The 27217-nt window shown below is 40.5% G+C and overlaps 1 protein-coding gene across 2 annotated transcripts in view; it reads left to right on the top strand.

Moving 5' to 3' along the window:
• LOC124149084 overlaps positions 1–27217 on the top strand; it is a 58663-nt gene that overhangs the window by 5293 nt on the left and 26153 nt on the right. For both annotated transcript variants that reach the window (XM_048380711.1, XM_048380713.1), the window contains exons 2-14: positions 5878–6151; positions 7139–7231; positions 8608–8882; positions 11729–11933; positions 13431–13516; positions 14120–14315; positions 16414–16554; positions 17663–17772; positions 17861–17916; positions 21860–22011; positions 22764–23039; positions 26009–26224; positions 26636–26764. In XM_048380711.1, coding sequence (XP_048236668.1) covers positions 5878–6151; positions 7139–7231; positions 8608–8882; positions 11729–11933; positions 13431–13516; positions 14120–14315; positions 16414–16554; positions 17663–17772; positions 17861–17916; positions 21860–22011; positions 22764–23039; positions 26009–26224; positions 26636–26764 — 2209 coding nt within the window. The remainder of the gene's footprint in view (positions 1–5877; positions 6152–7138; positions 7232–8607; positions 8883–11728; positions 11934–13430; positions 13517–14119; positions 14316–16413; positions 16555–17662; positions 17773–17860; positions 17917–21859; positions 22012–22763; positions 23040–26008; positions 26225–26635; positions 26765–27217) is intronic.

The following is a 27217-nucleotide window of genomic DNA, read 5'->3' as shown; positions in this document are numbered from 1 at the left end:
GTAGCTGAAAGTGATACGCACCATCTGTAGCAGACTGATCACATTTGTTTGAATTTGTTATCTGAAAATTTCCTGATCATGAAAATGTATTTCTGGTGGGATATTTCAAACCTTTTAACCTGGCAGGCTATTTTGAATAAGGATCTTAAAACATATAATTTCTCAAAATAAGAAGCGATTGGAGGTAGAATGACTCTTTAAAATTTCAGTCACTATTGCTTTGCGTCTTTGCTGCAATATATCAATAAAAGCTTAGCATCACCTGTCCTGTGTAATCTAGGCAAAATCAAATCTTGAATGAAACAGAAGATTTCTAACAAAAGGCGTGTAGTTCAATCTGTCGCCATGACACTTGTACTTTTGTACCATTCTCTCGGATACGACCATTTTCCATATCCATAATTTTACAGTCACCAATATTTAATACGCTCGTTTAGCACTAAGCAACAAGATAACTTCACATAAATAAAACACTACATTGTTATATATCTATTTATTTACTGCAAGAAATGTATAATAGTTAACTTACACTTTCTCAACATCATTTCCGTACTTGAATCCTCAAATGTCTGCCCTATGTGATAATTTTGGAAGAATTTTGGAATCAAATATACGTTGAGTAAACGAAAAGTATAGGTTTGGGTATGTCCAAAACATATGCGTTATTAGCAAAATTACTTTGTTAGCCTGTACAGCTTCAATGTCATTGGCCTTGGACCGAACCATTCTGGATGAAATCACAAAACTAAGTTATTTGTAATAATTTGAAAGTGATATAAAATTATTCTCATAATCTCACCACTGTGGAACATAACAATATTGGACTTCTTCCTCCACTTACGACAAAATGTATTTAAAATATCTAGCTGCATTTGGAAAACAGTGTCTACCAGGAGTACAACATCAACAAATGACACTATCGTCAAGTAGGATTTTGACTGGTCTAAAATAAATCTTTTGGGAGTTGTCATACATGTAAGATACTAATTAATTGACGAAAAATATATTACATAGTCCTGGATTAAATATACAACCTTGAAACACTCGACTCTCTGTACAGAATGGACTGCTTCATTCTTGACAAAACATTCTAAAACATATTTCAAATAACATAAAATACTCTACCGTGTCACCCGTAGCACAAAAACAGGTACAAAATATTCTATCGATCAACGAGATCAAAGGTCTTACGATAAATGATGCATAGAATCTTCCATTTGGTGTATTTAAATATTTGTTCATGCTTGTAATACAAATATATTATTTTTGGTAGATTAATGTTTACTCAAATGCCTGAGATTCGTGAATTGTATTATCTTCATCAGTCCTGCTGTATAATCATTTTGTTAGTATTTTGCCCTTTTCACTGAAAAGAAGTTTTGGCGTATTGCAATATTGCTGGGTGAAGTGTTAGGTAACAAACAAACACGGGCTTTTTTATGAAAATTGTGTAAAAAATCAACAATCATATTGACAAATATTTGTCTAAATGTAAGTAGTGAATGTCTGACATATTCTCGGGAATATATAAATTTTGATTTCCAACGTCTAATTCTTTAATGTGAGTTATAAATTCGAGTATGTACACTCTTCAAAAAAAGAAACGCACAGGTAGATTTTTAGCTAATTTATTGTAGTCGATAAATTTTATATAATATCATAGATACAAGTATGAAATTTTGAGGCTCGATAGTCACATGTTGTCGTTGTACACAGGCATTGAAAACTGTTGTCATTGTCATTGTCATGTCACATAAGGCCACAAAGTTGCGCTGAACTCAGTATCTCCTGTGACCGCCCTGGGCAGCAATCATAGCTCTACATCTCCTCGGCACTGACTAGATAAGTGTACGAATTCTGTCCTGCAGAATTGTGCGCCATTCTGTCTGTAATGGTCAGTTGCGAGATGACGTGTTCTGACGTTGACGTACACGTCGATCGAGTTAATCCCATAGGTGTTCGATTGGTTTGAGATCTGGAGATCTCGACGACCAGGGCAAGTCGTTGATGTTGATATTATGAGGTTGTCTACCGTGGCACGAACTGTCCCCCAAATCAGGACACTACCGACACCGAAACTGTCGAATTCACGTTCACAATGTGGAGCAAAACGCTCATTTTAACGACGATAAACACGTTGTCTTCCATCACACCGGTGAAGAAGAAATCGTGATTCATCGCTAAATCACACTCGTCTCCAGTTTCTTAAATTCCAAGGCTGTAAGCTATGGCACCAACGCAAGCGTCGCTGTCGATGGATCTGTTGCAGAACAGGGTCGATAACTGGTCTTCTGGGTCGGATTCCAGACTCGCGAAGATGGTTCCTGACAGTCTGGTCCGATATCCTCCTCAAACTAGGGATGTGTGCTGTAATCTCCTAGCTGTGGCATTGCGATGACGTAGATGGAACAGTCGATTGTAGTGATCCTGTGCAGGGGTGGTAACTCTTGGTCTGCCGGTTCTCGGACGGTCTGCAGTGGAGTTAAACTGTGTGTATCTGCCACAAAGGCGGCAAATGGTGCTGGGTGGACGTTGAAGTGGGGTGCAACAGAAGACTGCGATTCCCTCTTTGGTTACGTCCTATAGCGATGTTCCGATCGGCAGCGCTGAGTCTCGGCATTTTCGAACTTGAAAAATGTTGACAATTGAATGACAAATTATTGGCTTATGCTTGCCTTTTTATAGCCCCTGCCACGAGTTACGAATGCCATAACGTGTACGTGCATTTTGCTTAACTGTTTTCCTCCATGACATTTTTGGACAAGAGTGAAAATAATAACGTTTAAGACATTGCAAATCTTCAATGGCCGCGTTTTGACGCACCGTTTGTCGAATATCAGGCCACCAACATTTTCCAATAACATATATCCAATTTATATACCGGATTCTTTGTGTAGTCAGGTTCAATGAACTACATACTACCTGTGCGTTTCTTTTTTTGAAGAGTGTATAGGTTTCAGAAGGTTTTTATCAGCGAATGATTTGTGTACATTTGTTAAGACTGTTACGCAAAAGGGGACAATGTGACACGTACCATTTAAAACGCACTTCTTATGCATATGTCCTTTCGGTATAACAGTTCGCTTTGTGGTATGTACAGGCCACACGCGATGCATGTAATGTCTGCATACGAGACGAACGTATGCTCTTAACTTATTTTCAATTTTTCAATTGTATATGCATAGATTGTCAAGCAGAAGGGGTTACTTCAATGACACGTCAAGAGGTACATATCAATTACGTATACTCAGAACACGGCAACTACCGAGTCAAAGATCTTTTTAAACGTTGTGAGCAGTCACGCCCTTCACTGTAATGGTCCCAAAAACATTATTCATTAACAGGAAGGTATTTTTAAAGGTGTAAAGCACAAAGATATACTTACCCATGGCATATCATTCCTTTCGACCGTTCGTATCGATTTTCTTATTTGTATTTTCCAGGGAGGAAAAGTTTATGAACACCTTTAACCAGTTAGAATAGTATACAGTAAACTACGGTTATAACGAACACGCTTATAACGAACTGACGGATATAACGAACTTACTTTTTAGTCCCGACTATTTGCTGTAGTTATGCTGTATATATGCTTATAATGAACTACGGTTATAACGAACTAAAAATAGTAGTCCCTTTGAGTTCGTTATAACCGTAGTTTACTGTACAAGACTTTAGCAACATTCGAAAACAGCACAACGCACGTTGCACGCCGCCCGGTTGCACAATCAGCAATCAGCCAGGTACGCAATGCTATCACCTGGTCCTTACTCAACTACCAGACCAAAAAAATATGCACTTGTAAATTAGATGTTATCAAAAAGTTACAAACGTTATCAAAACGTTACCAGGCTGGAAATGATCGGCGAAAGACTGCAAACTTCACAAATACATCACCATCGAATAACCATTTCTTGTTTGTTTCATTTTTTGCAACCATCAAACATGGGTGTATACTTTCTTTTGCCGACCATGTATGTGTCTCTCCGGATGCCTATCCCACCCCAGATACCCATTGCGGCTTTCAAAGATAAACCTTGATAAACTAAAATTTTACAGAACACACCAACTCACTGTTACTTACTCCTGTTGAATCGTCCTTCAACCTTCTGAAACATGTCTGTCCTTGTAATCTTATATTATCCTGTTTGGCAGAAGATTTTCAAATTTGGGGCGGTAGGATGGCCTTGTGGTTAAATCGTTTGCTCGCCATGCCTAAGACCCGGGTTCGATTCTCGACATGGGAACAATGTGTGAAGCCCATTTTGGGTGTCACCCGCCGTGATATTGTTGGAATATTGCTAAAAGAGGAGTAAAAACTCCCTCACTCACTCATTTTCAAATTGTGTCATAGAATTAATACATACATCCATGGAGGACAGACGCGTATCATGTTCTGTGTCTCTGAATCTGTTGCGTCGTTCCATCAGGTGCGCTGTCTTGTCGTTACCACTGACGCCTACATATACATGCAGTCTGAATTGGGTGCATTGATTTTATTTTCTGTATAACCTGGATATAAACAATGGACTGAGTTTAAAGTAAATACAAACCACACCTACGTAAACGCACACGCACACGCACACGCACACGCACACGCATACGCACACACATACGCACACACACACGCATACGCACACGCACACGCACACACATATGCACACGCACACACATACGCACACGTACACACATACGCATACGCACACGCACACGCATACGCACACGCACACATACACATACGCATACGCACACGCAGATACATACGCATACGCAAACGCACACGTAGACACATACGCACTCGCACATATATACGCACACGCACACACATACGCATACGCACACATATACGCACACGCATACGCACAAGCACGTCTTATGTGATTGCCTGTTTTCAATGTTGATTATTTGATATAGACACACGTACACGTCCACTGGTGAACTTACTTAAATTTGAAACGTGATGAAGTAGAAGTCATGTGATCTAGATACATTCATGCACACAATGCGAATTTCGAGCCAGGATTGGTCATAATTCAGCCCCAGTCGTCTGTCCCTCATGTCTGTTGTAAGATTGAAATGGAAATTGTTAGTTTCTTTCATTTGCATGTCTTCATGTCCCATTGGCCATGGGGTGGTGGTTCTTTTGTCGTGCATCAAATGAGACTCGAAAATGTTTTTACATATAACTTGGATATGGCATACTGTGTTGTTCACTGTTCGATACAACCGGATTAGATCATGTACAAACCTAAAGTTGACCAGTTGGCTGACCTATCACCGCAAAGAAGACACGGTATCAGTGCTACAAATTTTGTGCTTACATGTGATTTTGTCTTGATATTAAAAATGATCTAGTTAACACAGTGAGTGAGTGAGTGAGTGAGTGAGTGAGTGAGTGAGTGAGTGAGTGAGTGAGTGAGTGAGTGAGTGAGTGAGTGAGTGAGTGATCGAGTGAGTGATCGAGTGAGTGATCGAGTGAGTGAGTGAGTGAGTGATCGAGTGAGTGATCGAGTGAGTGATCGAGTGAGTGAGTGAGTGAGTGAGTGAGTGAGTGAGTGAGTGAGTGAGTGAGTGAGTGAGTGAACATTTACGTCGCTGTCCGCAATAATATAGGTGTGGAAAGTTGACTCGACTTTAATCCATATGCTTATGATAGAAGCGGAGTCGTACAAAGGATTCGGCTTTCAGTAGACATTTCTTATGGAAATGATAATGTCGCTATACCATGTTGGACAGCGTGAGCAATTACCCACACCGTTGGTGTACGATGACAACTCATTCGTCAGACCACATTTTAACAATCTGAGCACCAAAACTTTTTCCGAAAATCACAAGGAACTGAAAACGATTCATTGAAACAACTCATGATTTATCTTTCAGGTCTTCAAAATTTTGAAAAGCATGAGACCCGGGAGATCTTTATCATGCTTAGTAGTGGTGGATTTTATCGTCAAACTTAATATCATTATTTGCTCCACAACGACAACTCCAGACATCGGACCTGTGTCGGATGCGACAGTCACAACCCCCGAGCCTATCTGCAGGAGCGACACCTGTCTGAACAATGGCACTTGCCGGGAACTGGACGACTGGGAGTGCAGCAATAATCCAGATATGTTGCCGTCCGTTTGCGTGTGCTCCGAGAGCTTCACAGGTACCGACGAGCGTTGATTGATAAGTTCTAAGCCTCACATAGAAGGAATTGGGCAGAAGTGAAATCTGTTGGTGTGGACATTACATGGTGTCATAGAGGCATATCCGCACAAAAAACTTGAGTCAAATTGTTTTTGCTCTGACAAGTCAGTTAAATATGCAGGGGTCATTGACTTATGGAATATGGACAAAATGAGGAACAGGCGTTAGGACGACGGTTCATGCTTTTAGAGGTAGCAGAGATAGGGCACAATGTTAAGATGTAATGATTGATGTCAGATCTGTAGTGAGATGCAGTTGTAGCCCCAACAGAAAAATAATACTTGCAATTCAATTAGTTGCACCATAGGGTTTGTTTGTCTGTTTGTTTGTTGTTCAACCCCGCACTCAGCAATATTCCAGCTATATGATGGCGGTCTGTAAATAATCGGGACTAAACCAGACAGTGATTGACATCATGAGCATAGATCCACGCAATTGGGATACGAGGACATGCATCAACATAGTCAGCGAGCCTGACCACCCGATCCCGTTTGTCGCCTCTAACGACAAGCATAGTCACCTTTCACGGCAAGCATGGGTTGCTGAAGACCTATACGGATCTTCACGGTTGCGCCTTAGTGACAGGAGACGGAACATTTATTGTTCTTGCTCTGATATATTGTTGTTCTTGTATGGTGGTAATATTGTCAGGTGAAACACCTTCACGATCATGACCAGAGGAAGTACATCATACATGAGTCTACAGCCATTGTGTTTGTAGTTGATGTCTCTGAGTTCTCGGAGTTACGGTGGTAGTTCCAGGACTATTAGTAGTTGTAGTTATTGTGAGTCGTCGTTGTTGCAATGGTAACATTGATTGGAGTTTGTGCGTGAAGACAATACCATCTTCAACTGACCATGTTTCATAATTGTAGCGCCACATGAACTCTAGTGTTGTGTTAGAAATAATTCTTAGTCTCTAAAAATGATGATTTGTGAACTACAGGTGCTCGGTGTGAATTCAGCATCAGATGTGGAGGGGCAAGATGTAAAGACAACGAGCAGTGCACGCTTGATCGGTGTATCGTCACCAGTGCAGGTACGACCACGAGGACCCTTCTGTAGAAACACACCGTTAAAATAATCTTTTCTGTTTTTCTTTAAACTTTGATCAGTCTTTTTCTTCACTGATCTTCCATTCGGCAGAAACTGGATCCCAGAGGTACGGAAGCGTAGTGGGGCCACGGTGATTTTTTTGTCTTACAATCTTTTACGTAGGACTTAGTAACTCCTATGTAGGACTTAGTATGGTCTAGAATTACTATCTCCTACGTAGGACTTAGTATCTCCCACGTAGGACTTAGTATGGACTAGAATAACTATCTCCTACGTAGGACTTACTATCTCCTACGTAGGACTTACTACCTCCTACGTAGGACTTAGTATGGCCTAGAATTACTATCTCCTACGTAGGACTTAGTATCTTCTACGTAGGACTTAGTGTAGACTAGAATAACTATCTCCTACGTAGGACACAGTATCTCCCACGTAGGACATACTATCTCCTGCGTAGGACTTACTATCTCCTACGTAGAACTTAGTATGGCCTATAATTACTATCTCCTACGTAGGACTTAGTATCTCCTACGTAGGACTTACTATCTCTTACGTAGGAGATAGGAGGTCCTACGTAGGAGATACTAAGTCCTACGTAGGAGATAGTAAGTCCTACGTAGGAGATACTAAGTCCTATGTAGGAAATACTTAGACAAAAAAAACATTTCACCATGGCCCTACTACGTTTCCGTACAGAGGTGTTTAACTGACAAATTCAAACTGCCATGTTCGAATCCTTTTCAGCAATTGTTCTGATGTTTACAAAAGTTATGAAACGTCTGGATCAGCTCACCCTCCTCCGATGGGCCATTCTCACTCACACACTAAACGAAATAATAATGTGGTCAATGAATTCATATGATCACAGTTATTTTGGGTTGATGTTCATTTGTATAATGATTTCATCTCTATAACTCGAAATGGTGAGCTCGTCAGATGTAAACGTTACGGCTGCGATATGTTTTGACACCATCTATATTGGATATCCCCACAAAACACACGATATACATGTCTTTAATGTCAATAAACCTTCCCTGTATGGAGGAATGTTGTTTTACACCGTAGGATTCCTGCGTTATCGCGGCGGTCATTCGATAATCGTTTTCTAGCATCCCAAATGTATGATGATCCACGCCATGGAAGTACAGCCATAATTTCTAGATCTATAAAAACCGTAATGCGTTGAAAATTCAACCAGATTAAGTTCCTTGATTAGTTGGCAATACAACCAGTGTTCTTGGAATTTTACTCACTTTCCTCACACGCACATGTAAAACTGAGAGGCCTTGACTGAAATACTGTTTTAAGCTGTGACACCCTCAACTCACTCACCACTTTAATCGACTCGTATGTTTCAAGAGTCGCCAGCTCCTGTTTGCAAAAAAGGAGTCCACCCCGTCACTTACCAGCTCGACATCCACGACAGGAGGAAGCCTATAGTGTGTCTAGACATGTACTACACGACCAACTACTCATACTGCTACGACAACGACGACTCTATCGAGTTCGAGATTGTTGAAGAAGAGGAGTTGAATCTGTTTTGTCTCAATATTGACTACCGGCAATGGCAAACCTGTCTCCACGTCAACGGGACATTCAACGAGGGTAATTTTCCACTAAAACCTATTTTGAACGTAAGTACGATTGTCTTGTGATCAATAAAATACAGTGTTCTCTTTTTATATTTTATATACATGTAGATATAGGAAAACATAAAAAACAAAAACGAATAAAACGCAACAAAACCATTTCCATATTCAGTTGTACGATTCAGACTATATCATAAGCGAATAATGTAGCCGTTATGGTGAGGTGAGGTGAAATAGGGTTTAACGTCGCGTCAAAGATTATTGCACTTAAATAGCGACGTGCATGTACGTGTGTGTGTTTGTGTGGCTGCTTGTACTAGTCCGGACTGATGCCGATTTATAGTGCTAGCTCACTGAGATACCATGCCGCAGTTTAACATGAATATACCACTCAGACACAGTATACTGACTCCGAGCCGACCAGTCCTTGTTTTAGCCCCTTAATGCCGAGCGCCAGACAGGGTAACAACAAGTACCATATTTTAACGTCTTTTGGTATGACGCGGCCGGGAATCAAACCCTGGACCTTCCGCTCTCCGGGCGGACGCTCTACCACTAGACCAAGGAGGCGGTGTATCCGTTATGAATCTAAAGTACAGTTGAAAATGGCGTTAAACCATATACAGTCACTTTCACGTATGTTGATGGCCCTTTATTAACCTATTGTATTGTAGGTATCTCTCCTATCTCATAGTAACCTTGTGAGAGGTACTACTTTCAAGTGAGATCTGCTCAGAGGTTTTACATTTGAATTGTAAGACCTGGTTTTACAATTGACGTTTTATAAACTTCACTTTTGATATGAATATAATGATGATTTTTCATTGGTTAAAAGTCACAATTATTTTTACATGACGTGAATCGAACCTGGACCTTCACATATCCTGTTAAGTTTTGTAACCCGCTGTTTTCCACTGACCCACCGGGGTACGTGATGAAAGGTTGTTCAATTTACATGTCATGACTTTAGTTCTCTCGCACGCTTTGATTGAATTCCTTTTATACGGCATCCCGATGTTTTCGTAATTTTCTGTATTTCTTGATTTTAGACGGTTCATTTTGGACCGCCTCCGTGGTCTAATGGTAGAGCGTCCGCCCGGAGAGCGGAAGGTCCGGGGTTACGTTAAAAGGTGTTACCCTGTCTGGCGCTCGGCATTAAGGGGCTAAAGCAAGGACTGGTCGGCTCGGAGTCAGTATACTGTGTCTGAGTGGTATATTCATGTTAAAATGCGGCATGTGAGCTAGCACTATAAATCGGCATCAGTCCGGACTAGTACAAGCAGCCACACAAACACATACACGTACATGAACGTCGCTAAATAAGTGCAATAATCTTTGACGCGACGTTAAATTCCATTTCACCTCACCTCACCCGGTTCATTTTGACGGATCATAAGTTGGATAAAACACTACTTTCCAGTTTTGGTTGAAAATGTAAAACGACGAGTTCGGGAAAGACCCAGGGCCTACCGCCCTTGCGCATTTCTCTCGCCCGCTTAAATTTTCAGCCAAAGCCTCGGTGTCATGTTTTATCCTAAACGGGTTCATTTCCTTATTCATAAACTGTACATCCATTAAATAATAATAATAATAATAATAATAATGATGATGATGATGATAATAATAATTAATAATAATAATAATAATAATAATAATACGACTTCCTCAGCACAGATTCCCAAACACCCATTACTCATCTCCTTTACATGGATTATTGCTAATGTCATCGTATCCCAAATTGCTTGGCTCGATGATCATGATGTCAATCAATGGATTGTCTGGTTACAGACCGCCGTCATATCGCTGCAATGTTGCTGAGTGCGACGTTAATCAACAAACAAAACAACATATATCACGATTTTTGTAATAAACGTCGATATCCTTCAAACCTACAGGTCCCAATTTACCAAGACCACCTTAATCAGTTGAGCCTGTTTTCAGAAGGTGTAAAATACACAATTAATCATATAACTTCAAGATGTGTGGTGAGGTGAAATAGGGTTTAACGTCGCGTTCAAGATTACTTCATTTACATAACGCCGTGCATATTGTGCGTGTGTGCGTGTGCGCGTGCACGTGTGTGTTTGGCTGCTTGTACTAGTTCGGACTTGTACCACGGCCTGGAGATCGAACCACGGACCTCCCGCTCTCACCACGATATTGACGTACCACCGGTGGGGCAGGATTCGTTCACCTGTTCGCGAACACCTCGTATCATCACTATTTGACAGTGATTTATTAACCCATGTAACCTTAAAAAAGTCGGAATCGTCCAAGTGACTGAAAGTACATATTTCATATTTTCTTATTTATATATGTAATAACGTAATGGAAATTAAGCCCATGCTACGATTTTTTTACATTTTGTTTTACAAGGAATGAGTTCATTTTCTTTTTATCACAGCATGGTGAACATCCTGAGCAATAGTTTTAAGCTGTTTGCTACTTGTTACAGACAGTACTATGTGAAACAGATGTGAGGATGGGTAGTCTGTAAAAATGTAAAAACTTCGGACATAATTTTTTTTTTAAATTCATAATAATTGTTAGATATGAGAATAACGTGACATTGATGTTTGCATTATTCAGAGTAAAACATGTTCTGATGTTAGCCGTTCCATGAAAATTACTTTTATTGAACAAAAGGTCATAGAATCCCGATCGGAATTGATCAAGGGACTGAATGGTTTTCTTTACACTGACATATAAGAATTATCATTGTAGATTATAAAGAAATGTAGATACGTATATGTGCAAGAGCTATTTTACCATGTCTGTTGGTGGCGTATTTGAAGAAGTCATTGACATAGAATGTTTGGCAAGACGACATGTGTCGGATTTTTGAAACTTTATTCACCAACATTACATTTTTGAAATGGAAATGTTTTCAGGTGACATTACAAGCCAGGGAGTACAACATGAATCCACAGCACGATTCTATAGTGTTTTCGGTAACATTCAACGAAGCCCCAGATGTGACCACACCACGTCGGGTATACATGTTGAACGTGGCTGAAGATGTTAGTCCCTATACCATCAGTGTTGAACAGGCCTTCAATGTGACCGATCATAACGCCTTGACGTACACATATAAAGGTAACGTCTTCAAACATTTTTTTTTCATATTTTTTTTTTCTGATTTATGTTGATCGAACTAAGGAAGAGGTATGGTATGGGCATTTTGTCCCCACTGGAAATGTGCAAAATGTAAAACATGGGAAACATTTTTCAAACGGTTATCAGATATTTACAACTAGCTTTTTTGGCTATGACTGGCACGTTTTGGACTTATTATGTGAAAAGACATAGATATCTACAGCTTAGCCTCGTTACTGTATGTTCGAAATACTGCTGATGTAAAGTTAAATTTTAACTCATTCACCATATTTAACCATAAGTATGTCAGTGACCTACGGGGATGTTTTCACCATGTTTTTGATACCAAAATGAGCTTAGGTTTATGAAAAACGCGGTAAACCAGGTATTTTTTGTAGACTGAGCCATATTTCTGATTTGGTCTGTTATTATTTGAAAACCTGCAAGTGTTGAAATGACCCGTACATGGTTAGTCCACTATCGTATTGGGGGCACGTGTGGCCTAGTCGTCTAAGGCGCCGCAATTCGTTGTGCAGAGTTGCGTCCCTTGGGCATGCCAGAAACCTATGATTGTGGGTTCGAATCCTGGTTGGCCCCGAATATGTTTCTAGGTTTGTCAGCACCATACCCGTGCTCGTGGGTTTCACGAGTGGTAAACGTCTGAGACCTGCATCACTTCGGGCTTTCCTCCCACATTAAGCTGACACGCCGTGATATAACTGGAATACTGTTAAAAGCGGCGTTAAACCGGCGTATTAACGCTGTTTCAGTCCTGGTGGTCAATAAAAAAACCTTACCATTTCGCACACTTTCTTGTAGTCTTGCTATAGATATGTCAATCTGAGTTAATATCATACACCTGTAATGCTAACATTGTTTTGTGTAAGGGGCCAGGCCGTTAATGGTAAACGTGGAGACCGACTAACCTCGTCGTCTCTTCAGAAATCGTAATTGGTTAAGCTGTAATAATACTTAGGCTATTGACGTGACGATCGAGGACTGCTGAATAGAGCATACACACGTTCACCATGTGAATATTGTTTCAGCACAATAAGCAGTTTCCGATCAATGTTAACATGGTTCGCAATAACCAGGGAGTCTGTATAAGTTTTACATGATAGGGTCCCTGGCATAAGAGATAAACAGTACCTCAGTCTGACTGTATCGTGCATTTAGAAAAAGGTTGCATTAATGATTGTTTTGACTGATGAGATTATTTAAAAAAAATAATATTATGAGACTTGTGAATGTTATCAAAGTTGTACTATTGTTGATGCAGCTTATCAACTGCCAATGACTCACTGAAGAACGGGAACTCCAATCTCGAGGAAGCCTCTGTGCCTAGCTTTTTCAGAGCACTTTATTTTAAGGATCAGTTTTGTCTTGTACCCAACCATCCCCAATTACTCGTTAAAAAAACTTAAACCTTTATTCATTCAGATTGTCTAGACATTTATATTCTTATCATACAAATTGATCATTGTTTTCTGTTGCTAGGCAACCGTCCTGGTATATCCATAGACAGAGTGAAAGGGCAACTGATGTTTGATTTCCAAGTTGGCATTATTTCAATTGACATAGAGGTACTACATTATTAAGTGTTCATATTTTATGTTGATATGTAGTGATGGATATAGTTTACCCATGGTCCATGATGTCTTGCGAATTTTGTGAAATACAAGATACATGAAGTCTTTAAAAGGCAATGAGATGTGTTGCACATAAGGAAGAGAATTTCCTTTATTATGAGGAGCACAACGTTTCGGAGTATATACCTACCCCTTCATCGTGTGAATGTTCGTGTTCTTCATAATAAAGACTTTGACACCCATAAATTCTCTTCCGAATGTGTACTCGTATCACTTCTAATTGCCTTTTCAGACTTGATACGACATAAATATGGAGATGCAGTACATTCACCTGATGAAGGAGTATGTATATACTCCGAAACGTTGTCCCTCATAATATAGAAGTTGACATCCATACATTCTCTTCCTTACAAGATCCATTTTGTGTCTGATGACACAGTGTAGGAGCCGAACGTTCAACTTGATCATATATTCCTCTTCGTGCATGCTTCTCTTGTACAAAGAATTACATTTGGCTTTACAAATATCAAACTGTCACGTCGTGAAATTCTTTGTGAAGCCCATCCCCTCCTTTGTCACACATTCCTTCTCATCTAGATCAAGGATGACGGTATTCCGAGCTTGGAAACACTCGTCAATGTCCAAATAGAAGTTGTGCGCTTAAGCTGTGGCATCGATTCTCCCTTGTACGCCAATTACAGAAACATGAAAGGAATTGTTGGCAAATTGAAATGTGACACCAGCGACGGGTTTGAAATATCAGATCTCCGCACAAGCTACACAGTGACTGGAGGTAAGATGTGGCAAAGTATAACAAAAGTGTATTGCTAATGATGATGGTGATGATGATGATGATGATGATTAGATCATGATAAGGAGTTTATGGCTCTTTACGGATTGATCAGTCGTCTAACTGTGGTATCGGTATGTCGATTTGGATCATAATGAAAGTCCCAACCTTATAATTTACAACTGCAGAATTTTAAATAAAAATATCTAGACACTTCGTCGTTACTTTACACGTGATGGCACGTGGTCCTGTTCACAGTGCACGGATCACAAATCAGGTGACGTTTAGCAACGTCGGTCTCGGAGAGTAGTTGGGTGGCGTGTTCGGCAGCTTGACTCCTGAGAGTTTCTAGGACTTCGGTCCTGTCTCACACTGAAGCACATGTAGCACAGTAAACTGTCTCCGAGTCGACCAATCCTTGTTTTAGCCCCTTAATGCCGAGCGCCAGACAGGGTAACAACAAGTACCATCTTTTAACAACTATTGGTATGACGTGGCCGGGGAAGGAACCCCCGACCTTCCGCTCTCCGGACGGACGCTAAACTGCTAGACCACGGAGGCTGTCCTATTTGATCATGTAGTATTGGTTACTCTGAATTTTGTCTGTATTGTTATAAACTGAACCGCAAAAGAAACGTCACTTCAAGCAACCCTGCATGAAAAGTTGTCATTTAATTATCTGGGTAATTTTTGTCAAAGTTTCTAAAATTTAACATTACCTTGTCCGGAAATAATTAAATTTGATGATACAAAATCAAAGCACATGACAATAAAACCGATCGCCCAAACGCATCACGACAACGGCAATGGTAACCCGATGCACGTGAGTTCCGTGCAAATTGAAATGCACATGCGTTCCCACATTTTGTGCCCTATAAAAATCCACCCAAATCGGATAACATTCATTCGTTATTGAATTGCTACCACATGCCAAGATTGACAAGAAATCAGCGACACCAAGCCCTTGGACGATTGCAAGTAGCCAATGCATTTCACGTCCACGTAAGGACCATATACAGGCTCCGGCAACGGTACCAGACCACCAACACTACAGATGACCGACCACGTAGTGGAAGATCAAGGGTCACCACCCGACGTCAGGATCGTCAGATTGTGCGACAGCATCTTCAAGATCGCTCTGTTTCTGCTGCGGAAACTGCTCGACAGACCATTCGGACACACCAGCGACACATTAGTGCGGACATCGTGCGTCGACAGACGTCGTGCAGACAACTCCACTGCACTGTCACAGGCCACGCCGAGGACCAATTCTGACATCGCCGACCGGGACCGTCTTCAGTAGGCAACACAGCACCAGCATTGGCACCACCAGCAGTGGAGAAGGGTCCTCTTTCTGTATCTGTAAGAGCAATTACTGTATATCAACATTGATCAAGTCTTAAGACCACACGTCATACCTCATTTGGCACGTCGCCGCAACCACGAGTTTCAGCATGATAACGCCCGTGCCGACACTGCGAGAGCAAATAGAGACTTCCTCCAGCAGAATGGCATCAGATTCATGCAGTGGCCTGCCTTCAGTCCCGATTAAAATCCCATTGAGCACCTGTTGGACGGGATTCAAAGACGGCTGAATGACGGCCGACAACTGTAGGTGAACTGCATCAGGCGTTCCTCAGGGTGTTGGCCCAAATGCCTATGGCCTTCATCAACCGCTTCATCCATTCCCTGTATCGACGCTGCACGGCAGTCATCAATGCACATGGCGGACACACGAGATACTGACTTGTGATGCCATTTGCTCAGAGGCTAGTGTTGTGTTTCAATTTAAGAACATTAGACACTTTAATTTTAACCTTGATCAGTTTTACCAAGTGTCATTCTTTTAATATGTCTCAAAGTATGTTTACAATGTTTGGACAACGAAGGTTTCTCATATATCTATCCATGGTGACGTTTCTTTTGCGGTCTAGATTATAATAAACAAACATAGTATTTTGTACATAAAGTTATTTCTAGTTTGAATACTAGTTAGATTGAAATGTTTTAGAAAGAAGGCTTTTGTTCATAGACGGAGCGTCCAGGTTCATTTCAGGAGCTGGTTATCCATTAGATTCATTGCTTATCGATGCCGATTCAGATCTTGAGCTGGAAATCACGCCTAACGGTTTTCTGAGACTCATCAATGGTTCACTGGGGAATCACAACGTATCAACAACTATCACCCTGGTCAGGGAGTCCGGCGAAGCCACTGTTTACGTTGACTTCAGCATTCTTATAGGTAGGTGGTTTTGCCTTGAATCTTTTTAAATAAAATATGTTGTAACGTTGCTCCGTAAATAATAAAGAAGAGCTTTTTTTAAGAGTTTACTATAGTTCATGGTTCTAATCGTTTTCGGGAGTAATAATGTTCGATGTTTCCTATATCTGTGTGTTACATTTGCTATATCGGAACTATGAACTAATGTCATTTGCGAATAACTTTATGTTCCTGACACAGCTTAAAACTGCATGAAGCAAATAACTGAACAGACAGTATAGTACACGAGTATTAATTAAGATAAAGATAAACAAGATGAAAGAAAACTAAAGCCAACAATAACTTGTATAACCCTGAAAAGTTAGATACAACAAAGTTGTTAAAAATAGAAAAAGCTGAATGAAATCCGAGACTTGATATCATGTATGCTTGTTCCACCATCTTCGGAATGTAATCCGAGACTTGATATCATGTATGCTTGTTCCACCATCTTCTGAATGTAATCCGAGACTTGATATCATGTATGCTTGTTCAACCATCTTCTGAATGTAATCCGAGACTTGATATCATGTATGCTTGTTCCACCATCTTCTGAATGTAATCCGAGACTTGATATCATGTATGCTTGTTCAACCATCTTCGGAATGTAATCCGAGACTTGATATCATGTATGCTTGTTCCACCATCTTCGGAATGTAATCCGAGACTTGATATCATGTATGCTTGTTCCACCATCTTCTGAATGTAATCCGAGACTTGATATCATGTATGCTTGTTCCACCATCTTCTGAATGTAATCCGAGACTTGATATCATGTATGCTTGTTCCACCATCTTCGGAATGTAATCCGAGACTTGATATCATGTATGCTTGTTCCACCATCTTCTGAATGTAATCCGAGACTTGATATCATGTATGCTTGTTCCACCATCTTCTGAATGTAATCCGAGACTTGATATCATGTATGCTTGTTCCACCATCTTCTGAATGTAATCCGAGACTTGATATCATGTATGCTTGTTCCACCATCTTCTGAATGTAATCCGAGCCTTGATATCATGTATGCTTGTTCCACCATCTTCTGAATGTAATCCGAGACTTGATATCATGTATGTTTGTTTTCTGACAGCCTACATTAGGACGGCAGTATTCTCGCTTAGCAAGAAAACATGGATCCCTGCCTACGGCGTTCAGTCGTCGTCAGACTTCTCAGCTCTCAGATCTGAAGTAACACAAGAGGTAAATAGAAATGACAGGGTGACATTTTGGAAATTCATCTTAAATGACACTACAGAGTTATAGTATTACCTTTCTCCCTTTCTTGCAGATTAAAGATGAACTCAATAAACTGCCAGATCTGATGGTCAATGTTGAGTTGTTCAGGTGAGCGAACACATTTTACATTGCATAACACACCATGGTAGAGACATCCTCATTGTATAACACACTATTGAATAGAACACTTCATTGCATTACACACTATTGATAAGAACTAATCATTGCGTAACACTATTGCAGAGAACCCATTATGCACTACACACTATTGAATAGAACACATTATTGCATAACCCACTATTGAAGAGAACTCATTATTGCATAATACACCATTGAAGACAACATATTATTTCCTAACTTACTATCGCTGTTAAACAATTATATTTCATATATGCTAACGGAAAAAAGTAAACGTGCTTCATATAAATTTAAAAAAAATATATTTTGAACTTTAATAATGCATCTGTCAATATATATTCATGAAGACATCTCCTCGACTTTTAAGTTCGAAAAAAATAACTTTCTTAAAAACGGTTAAAGAGCCTTACAAAGTACATATTTACACCAAAGAGATTTATATGTGATTTCATTGTTATCTAAAAGCAACTGCCCTGACCCCACAGCTATCGCGCATACATATTGAAATCCAAGCTGGGGGCCAATCTGTAGCTGTGGCATCATTGTGGAGAGACGTCCGCCAACGTTGACGTTTGGGTGTACTATTTCATTAAACAAAATACCAAGTGTCATTTCTTGAAATGACCAAGCAGAAGGCCGATTTAGTTTGGGTAAAGCGAAGTAAGCGAGGAGGAAAATGGAAACCGACTGGACAAGCCATTCTGTGATTCTTGCATCTGTCTATGAGAGAGATCCACAGACACTAAACGAACTTGGTTACGAAACTAACTTTAGCATTCATTGTTACATATAACCTATGACTCACTACCCCGTACAACAATTACAAAGGACCATGCACATTGATGAGATAACATGCTAGAGTTAAATGTTTGGCACAATTTTGGTGCACATTCAGTTCGTGGTCTTGCGTTCTTGAAACCCTTGTCTGATTCTGCAGGATAAGTGAAAACATATCAAAATATAATATATAAAGGAAACTCTTGCGTAAACCATTAAATTTTAATAACTGTTGAATCTGCATACCAAATACTGTTTTATAAGAGTCCCGCATACCACATCGCTGAGTACTGAATACCCTAAAAATAGACCGCTGAATCCCGCGTGCCATTTTTGGTTCTATAAACAGGACTTGATGTTGAGAATCTTCTGTGTGCACAGTATCTGTAAACCCTGAAATTAATTGAGTCCTTATTTTAATTTATTTTATAAAACACGTTAATACTCACACCATTATATACACATGTAAAAACAGGACGTATGATAGATGTCTTATAATTAGACATGAAAAATGAAAAGTAAAAAAATATCGATCATATGTATTTGTCTCGGGTGTGATGTTACGATAAATGTCAATGTAGAACCAAGTATTTATGGGTCAGTTTTATTCAATATATGTTTAGTATCGATAATTAATCATCAGAGGCGGATTCAGTTCAGTTTGTTTTTTCAGCAAACAATGATTGTTTAAATACGTTCACGCTAAGCTGAAAATAAACGTCTGTACGCTGCAAACGGGAATGGCGCAAAACGAAGTTGCTAAGCATCTTAATGTTCATCGCAAAACAATGTCATCTCTTTGGAGACGTTATCTAGAGCAGGTCAACATTCATACCTTGCAAGGGGACACAAGACGACCACCGTATTCAGTTGGTGCATTTTCGTAATGGATACCAAACTGCCAGATGAACAGCTCGGCCCCAACATCCAGCAATACGCCAAATGTTGTTTCCACGTCACCGTCAGGCACGCCTAGCTTGGTGTAGACAGCATCTGGGGTTTGGAATACAAGACGTGGACAGTACATTGTTCACAGGAGAGTCCAGGCTTCATCTGAACACCTTTCATGATTATGGCTGTTGTCAGTCATCTGACCAGTTGTAACACCAACCCCTTTGTATGGCGTGTCGCCCTGTCGCCAGATCTGGATTTTGTCAATCAATTTAAAACATTGATCAGACGAATGACCCAATGTCATGTTGTTATTTTCAAGAACATAACACTTTCACCACTTAATTTGAAGCACAATTACATTTTTCCGTCATCATAGCATCGATAGATTGTTGATAGCACACCCTACACCAATCTGAATACATTGTCACTGCATTCGAATAGTTCCTGAATCAAATAATACAATGCTTGAATGAAATAATGGTAAATGTGTATAGCTTTATGCAGAGATTTCTGTTGGATATGGCAAAGGTTTTGTCGCTTTATTTGATAGTAAACGGTGACACTGAAAACGCTTTCCTCGTGACCTTTCAAAAATAAACTGGGCGGCAACAGAAAGTATAGTCGAGTTCCATGATCGATTATAAAAATAACAAGAAGAGTTTTTGTTGTGAATTATAATATAATCTAGGGAGGTGTAACAAATGATTGATCAACCAGAGTTTGAAGGAAATTGTGCAATCACAGGTAATGTAAGCTCAAGGTAAACAATTTTAATTTTCAAAAGTTGTCTGAAATGTCACCAAAAACTTGTCAGACACACTACAAGTTCATTGTCGACAAAATTGCCTTCAATAGCGTGTATGACCTCCAGCTGCCCCAATGCATGCTGTGATACGCCGCCTCATCGATGACGTCAGTCTTCTGATGACGTGGACTGGACTCCGTTGTCACTCGTCTCTCAGGGCCTGCTGCAATTCTTGTCTGTTGACGGGAGGCTGATGGCGTGCTCTAATCTGTCTGTCAAGATGGTCCCACAAATTTTCAACAGGATTCATATCTGGTGAGTGGGCAGGCAAGGGCAAAACGTCAACGTTCTGCTGGTTTAGAAAGTTCCGAGTCAGTCTTGCAGTATGGGGCCTGGCATTGTAGTGTTGAAACAATGTACCCTGCTGTTGGTTTTGTAAGAACGGAAGCACAACTGGCTGCAACACTTGGTCTCTGTACTGCACAGCGTTCAGGTTTCCCTGTATAATCACCAAATCAGTCTTCTGATCTCTACAAATACCGCCCCAGACCATGACACCTCCCCCGCCGAATGGATGGGCCTCTCGAATACATGCCGGAGCCAAACGTTCTCCTCTGCGTCGATAAACTCGTTCTCTGCCGTCATTTCGAAACATGTTAAACCGACTTTCATCAGTAAACATCACTCGACGCCAATTTCTCACTTTCCAGCGTCGAACCTGCCTCGCCCATCGCAGTCTCAGGCGTCGATGTTGAGCAGTCAGTACCATTCCTCGGAAAGGACGATACGCTCGGATTCCAGCAGCACGAAGTCGTCGTAGTACTGTATGTTGGCTAATGGGATGTCCTAACGCTGTTGCTGCCGTCGCCGTCGCCGTTACGAATCTGTTTCGCAGGTGAATGAGCCGTATCTGACCGTCTTCCAGTAGTGTTGTCACTCGGGGTCGTCCGGTTCTAGGCCTATCCTGTTTCCTCCCTGTCTGCCTGTACCGTTGAATCAGCCTGGCTACTGTCAATGGTTTTCAACCAAACCTTCTGGCAATTTGGACCTGTGTTGCCCCAATTCGGCCATACCCATGTCTCTCTCTCTCTCTCTCTCTCTCTCTCTCTCTCTCTCTCTCTCTCTCTCTCTCTCTGCCCCTGTGACAGTCGTGGCATTTCTTTTGTGTGCTTTCATCACGTGTGGTAATACCCTGCAGACGAATGCATTTATACAGCTAACATGCACGTGCAGGTTATGCCATAGGCGGGAAACCTGTTTCACCATTTTTTTTGTCACCGCACGAGCGCCGTCAAAGGTGGCGCGTTCGGGTGAGGTATTTTTGTGGTACCTGTTCCTGGGCAGTCATATTCCCAATACCCACTTTCCACTAGTTATCGCTGTTTTTAGGAAAATTACTAATTGCCAACCTAAACTTTCTTTTGCCGCTTAGTTTATGTATAAGGTTTACTCGTCCTGTCCTGTTAGATCTTATACACATATTGTGTCTATATGCAGTGAGGGTAGTGTGTACGTACACTTCACATTGTTCCTTCGAAACGAAGAAAATTCTACTTATGCCACTCAACAACTGAACGCATCTATAGCAAATAACGGCACTGTTGGAACGCTGGAAGTGAACAGAACAAGCTTCATATCCAGAAAGCAAGGTAAGATATTATTTGAATTGTAGTATATACAAATATATTCGAAAACCCCACGTAGTGGACGAGCATTCTTCGGGAAGTAATACCGTATGCTATTAAGGACCGAACATTTGATATTCTTGGTGGGGGTGTTGGCTGGAATTTTAAAGAAAGAAAAATTGTCTCCCAAAATTCTTGAAAAATATAATTTTGTATCAGACTTTGAAAAAAAGAATTGCCTGCCACAAAAATTACATTGTTGCAAGGTATTATCTTATAGGCTCATAGTTATAAATCCCCAAAATATCTGGTTTTATAGCTGTAGCTGAACAATTAACTCATCTCGATAAAAAATCCCATCGAACCCGAAATTGCCACCCGCATGACAAGTTACCCGTTGTGAGATACTCGTTGATACATGATACTTGTACCATCACCTTTCGTAACCATATCGAATACATTAGTATCGAATTACTATTTCTTAAATTGTTTCAGTTTAAGCATCCATCAAACATGGATGTATAATTACTTTTACGCGGCACATTAGTACAGAAACTAAACCTTGCTGCAGTCTGGTCTTTTGTGCCAAGCCTCAGGTTTTTACAGACATTTATGAAAATGTTTGAATTTTGCTGACTGCAAGGTTAAACAAAGACAATAAGAGCAGCCTAAGAGGGAGTGAGTGAGTTGAGTTTAACGCCGCTTTTAACATTATTCAAGTTATATCACGGCGTAGCCTAAGAGGGACAAAATGACCTACCTGTATCATATTTCAGTTGGCCTCGCCCTCATATCAAGCATGGTGTATTCAAGTCCTGGTGTACATGCAAATACACCTGAGTACACAAGGAACAACACACACGTGCAGTTGACGTGTACTGGCACCTTTGTCCAACCTGTTGGTGACGTCACCATGGAATGGCGGATGACGTCCAACAATGCACTCGTAGTACCCTTGGCCTACTCTCGCCTACAGACAAACCTCACGAGTCCTTCTACTGGTGTTTACCGCGGAACTCTGACGGCCAGTAACATCTTGTTCAGAGATACAGGTTAGTATATAATTGTGTTGACCATGATATGATATACACTCTTGGTGTCGCAGTCATGTAAAATGTGAAATTGTATTCAGATATGAATATCATACACCAGCAACCGATATGATATTTATCTCGGTGCGTATACAATCAAACTTTTGATTAATGACACAGATTTGTACTTAAATTCCCAGAATAGGTGTACAGTCAGGTGCAAAGCTCATAAAGTTGTCAGAATACTTTCTTCACTTACGTCAAACGTGTAGGCTGTAGGTGGAAACAAGATACTTTCATCTCAGAATACAGTGACACTCGACTAAAATGAGGATCAGATGGTCGCAATAGATCACAGAGTCATCGTATCAGGCATCGGTTGGCCTGGTTAAGAATCGATGGTATCCAAACGTTTGAGTTACGAATGACGTGTCCTTTGTCTTACCAATCACATTTGTTCTATTTATTTCTGTTGACTTGAGATACGCTAGAGTCCAATTGCCTTGGCTCGAGACATAGACAAAAAAGATTAATAGTCTTAGTGAATCTAAGGAGTGAGTGAGTATGGTTTTACGCCGCTTTGAGCAATATCCCAGCAATATCACGGCGGGGGTCACCAGAAATGGGCTTCACACATTGTACCCATGTCGGAAATCGAACCCGGGTCTTCGGCACGACGAGCGAACGCTTTAGCCACTAGGCTACCCGACAAATGTTAATTGTGGAGGTAACCAAGGGATGTGAAAATACAAGCAGGCAAAATCTGTGCAAAAGGTACGAGTGCAGAATAAAATCTCTCTTGCTGCAGCTCGTAAGGTTAAGTCCAATCCAACGTCATCCTTCGCTATGGTTACTCAGAATCCCGCACTGTGTCCACCTGTTACTGCTCAAGTCATCACTCTTAATTTACCGCGTCCCATCCTTGGTATTTCCCCGCAAACCATTCTAGCATTCTTGTTTGAGGTGACTGTCATATGTTTTACTGCAACTACCAAAAAAAATCAGATCAGTCGCCTTGTCTCAAAGGGAAAAAAACATCTCCAAATCGATGGGCCGTTGGTGCAACATGATGCGGCTGAATAATGGATGCCTTGGGTTTTTTGTTGCAACGGAATGCCGAAAGTCTTATTACTAATGGAAATAATTTAAAACTTTTTCTCTCTCCGCTACCATAGGTTTTGCGCAGGAAGTTTTGCTTTGCCTTGAGAGTCATTTTAGAATTAATGGTTATCATTTTCTTCGACAGGACAGAATAACAAGCAATCCGAATACCAAATAAACTTGGAGAGGTGGTTGTGCTATATTTATATATTTATTCTGATTTATCATATGGTTCACAATTTACCAAAAGCAGTGTATGAGGCTTATGCAGTAAAAAAAACATTATGTTGAAGACAAAACCATTACTATTGTTAAGAGTTTTAATACAGGTAAACCAAACGTAGATGAGTATTTGAAATTGGCTGATCCCAGTGAAGACTCATATATTTAATGTGGAGACTTAAACAGCCACAATGTGTCGTAGGGAAGTAGCGCAGCGGATTACAATGGCCAAACTGTTGAGCACATTTTGGAAGAAGCAGATCTTGTCATTTCAAATGATGGTAAAATGAACAGCTCGAATCTTGACAAATTGACCTGTTCGCCTTTAGATCTCACAGATACATCTTAATCAATAGCCAGTAAACGTAACTGGGATGTATTGGAAGAAGAAGATGCCTCAGACAGTGAGCATTCCCCAGTTTTCACTGAAATTCAGGTCCGATCACTTGTTGCTTTTTGTGATAATGTCCGTCGCTGGAAATTCAAGTAGACCAATTGGGCACTTTTTTCTGATCTTGTAAATGATGTTGTTGATATGGCTCATAAAAATGTCAACACACAAATAAATGAAATAGCAAAAGTGATCATTTGAAATCATGATCACACAATGCCATTTAGAAATTAGTAAAATGTAACAAATGTTATATTTGATATGGCACTTTCTCAGTAAAGTACGGGTTCTCGTATTTTAGAAGGTTGTGTGAAGTACGTCATGTGTGAATGGTCTCACGGCAAAATTCCCTTTGGGTTAAACATACAGAGATTATCTGCTCAACACAGTGTGTATAATTGGTACCCAGTGGATCCTTCTGGTCTGATTAGCACATCCCTGTGGTTTCTGCTCAAGTCTAATTTGAGTTCTGAACACGATTTTAACTATAAATATGACAGCAATATGAAACAAAAGCATTACCTCAAGACTTTCTGTCGCATATGAACTGATGCATTAATAGAGTCATCCAATTATCGTACTGCTGGTGAACTTTGGATACCTGATTTTTCCATTTCTAATCTGTTTAGATTTCCTGATTATCTTTTGCAGCTGAAGTACTCACTTTCAAGCCCTGGTATTGGTAGATGAACATGACTTGAAGCAATGATCTTTACAAATTTCATGGCCACAAATAAAACTGTAGAAGTTTAAACAAATGGATCCAGGGATGCATTTGTAATCACAAACTATTACCTGCAGTAATTACAGGGGATATTGTTTCGGTTCCAGCACATGCTGGAATACAAGGGAATGAGATCTCAGATAATTTGGCCAAGTCTGGATTATCGTACAAAATCCTGAATACGATGTATCAGACATTCGACAGAGCCATTCAGATTTTGAAATCTATTTTAATAGGTTTGAACCAATTGTGGGATGTTGGCACTCCGAACGAAATATGTACTTATACTGAGGTCTCCATTATGTCACCTGAACGATTTTTTTTTTTGATTTTTTTTTCTTTTTTGTAATGATTTTTGTTGTTGTTTTTTGGTTTTGGTTTTGTTTTGTTTTTTAAATAATACCTTGTTATTCCTATTTTGTAAATTCAATTTGTTGGGCTCAAATAGACATTCTGCTGGCCCACGTTGCCCTGCACCTATAACACCACCATTACTACCTCAGACATTTGCACACAGCTTCTTTCTAATGTGAGGTTATCTGTTTATTGCAGGACCTTTTACGTGTATCATCAAAGACGAAAGAGGCCGGTCTGACAACAAGACGATTAGGGTTACGGTTGTTGCCCGCCCCGTTGTGAGGCTTCTGCCTCTGAAGAACGTCTACATAACGTCTGGTAGCATGATCAATATAACGTGCAACGTGACAGAGTCAGGAACAGACGACACCAACATAACGTTTTATAAAAATGGCAATCCTATACAAACAGGTAAGCAAAGTTTCAAAATTTTATTTCCGGAATCAGTCAAATATCTCACACAGCTACAATGGGTCAGTTAGCACATAATAAGTATTCATGATTTGGTTTGAACGTACCCGTAATTCTGATCCGTGTTTCAATTGATACATCAGTTATTTTGTACTCAGTTATTGTTTAGGCGATTATGTGTGCCCTAGCATTGAGTAGAATGGGACTAGAACAGTCTTTTTGCTAGATCTTCGCCGTGGGGTAATCTGCGTTCAAAGCACAAGCTTGTTGTACAATTTGCCTCGGGTGGTCAGGCTTGGCAACTTGGCTGATTGCGTTTCAGCTCACTCGCATGGTTTGCCTGTTCCAGATGAGGTTGTACACAGCCCTGATAAAGCTGGAATATTCAAACACTCACTCACTCTTTTCTAGAAAAATCAATGTCCAGCAACTTTAGCGTTACGGGCAATATCGAATCGAACGGAAATTACACGTGTAGGGGAAAGAACGGAGTTGGAGAGGGGGACGACAGTGCCATTACCAGCGTTTCCATCATAAAACGTGAGTATAATGTTCGGACCGGTGAAGATCCGGGGTAGAATAGGTCTTCAACAACCAAGGCTTGCGGTAACAGGCGACTATGCCTGTCGTAAGAGGCGACTAACGGGATCGGGTGGTCAGGCTCGCTGACGTGGTTGATACATGTCATCATTGTATCCCAATTGCGTGGATCGATGCTCATGATATAAATCACTGGATTGTCTGGTCCAGACTCGATTATTTACAGACCGCCGTCATATAGCTGGAATATTGCTGAGTGCGACGTTAAACAACAAACAAACAAACACAACATAGAGTATAATGTTCGAGTGTGATATTAACAACAGCTGCACAGAAGCTGGTATCGGTGGTAGTGTTTGAAACTGACATGAACGACCATAAATGACTGCGGTGCTGAAGAAGGTGCTGAAGTAGATGCTGAAGTGTCTCTGCATGAGAAGGTGTAATGTGTGT

This window comes from Haliotis rufescens, unplaced genomic scaffold, assembly GCF_023055435.1.
Source record: "Haliotis rufescens isolate VD_foot unplaced genomic scaffold, xgHalRufe1.0.p SCAF_32, whole genome shotgun sequence".
NCBI classification, from domain to species: Eukaryota; Metazoa; Mollusca; class Gastropoda; order Lepetellida; family Haliotidae; genus Haliotis; species Haliotis rufescens.
Note: the sequence above shows the minus strand (reverse complement) of the source record. Positions and strands in the feature narration are given on the sequence as shown.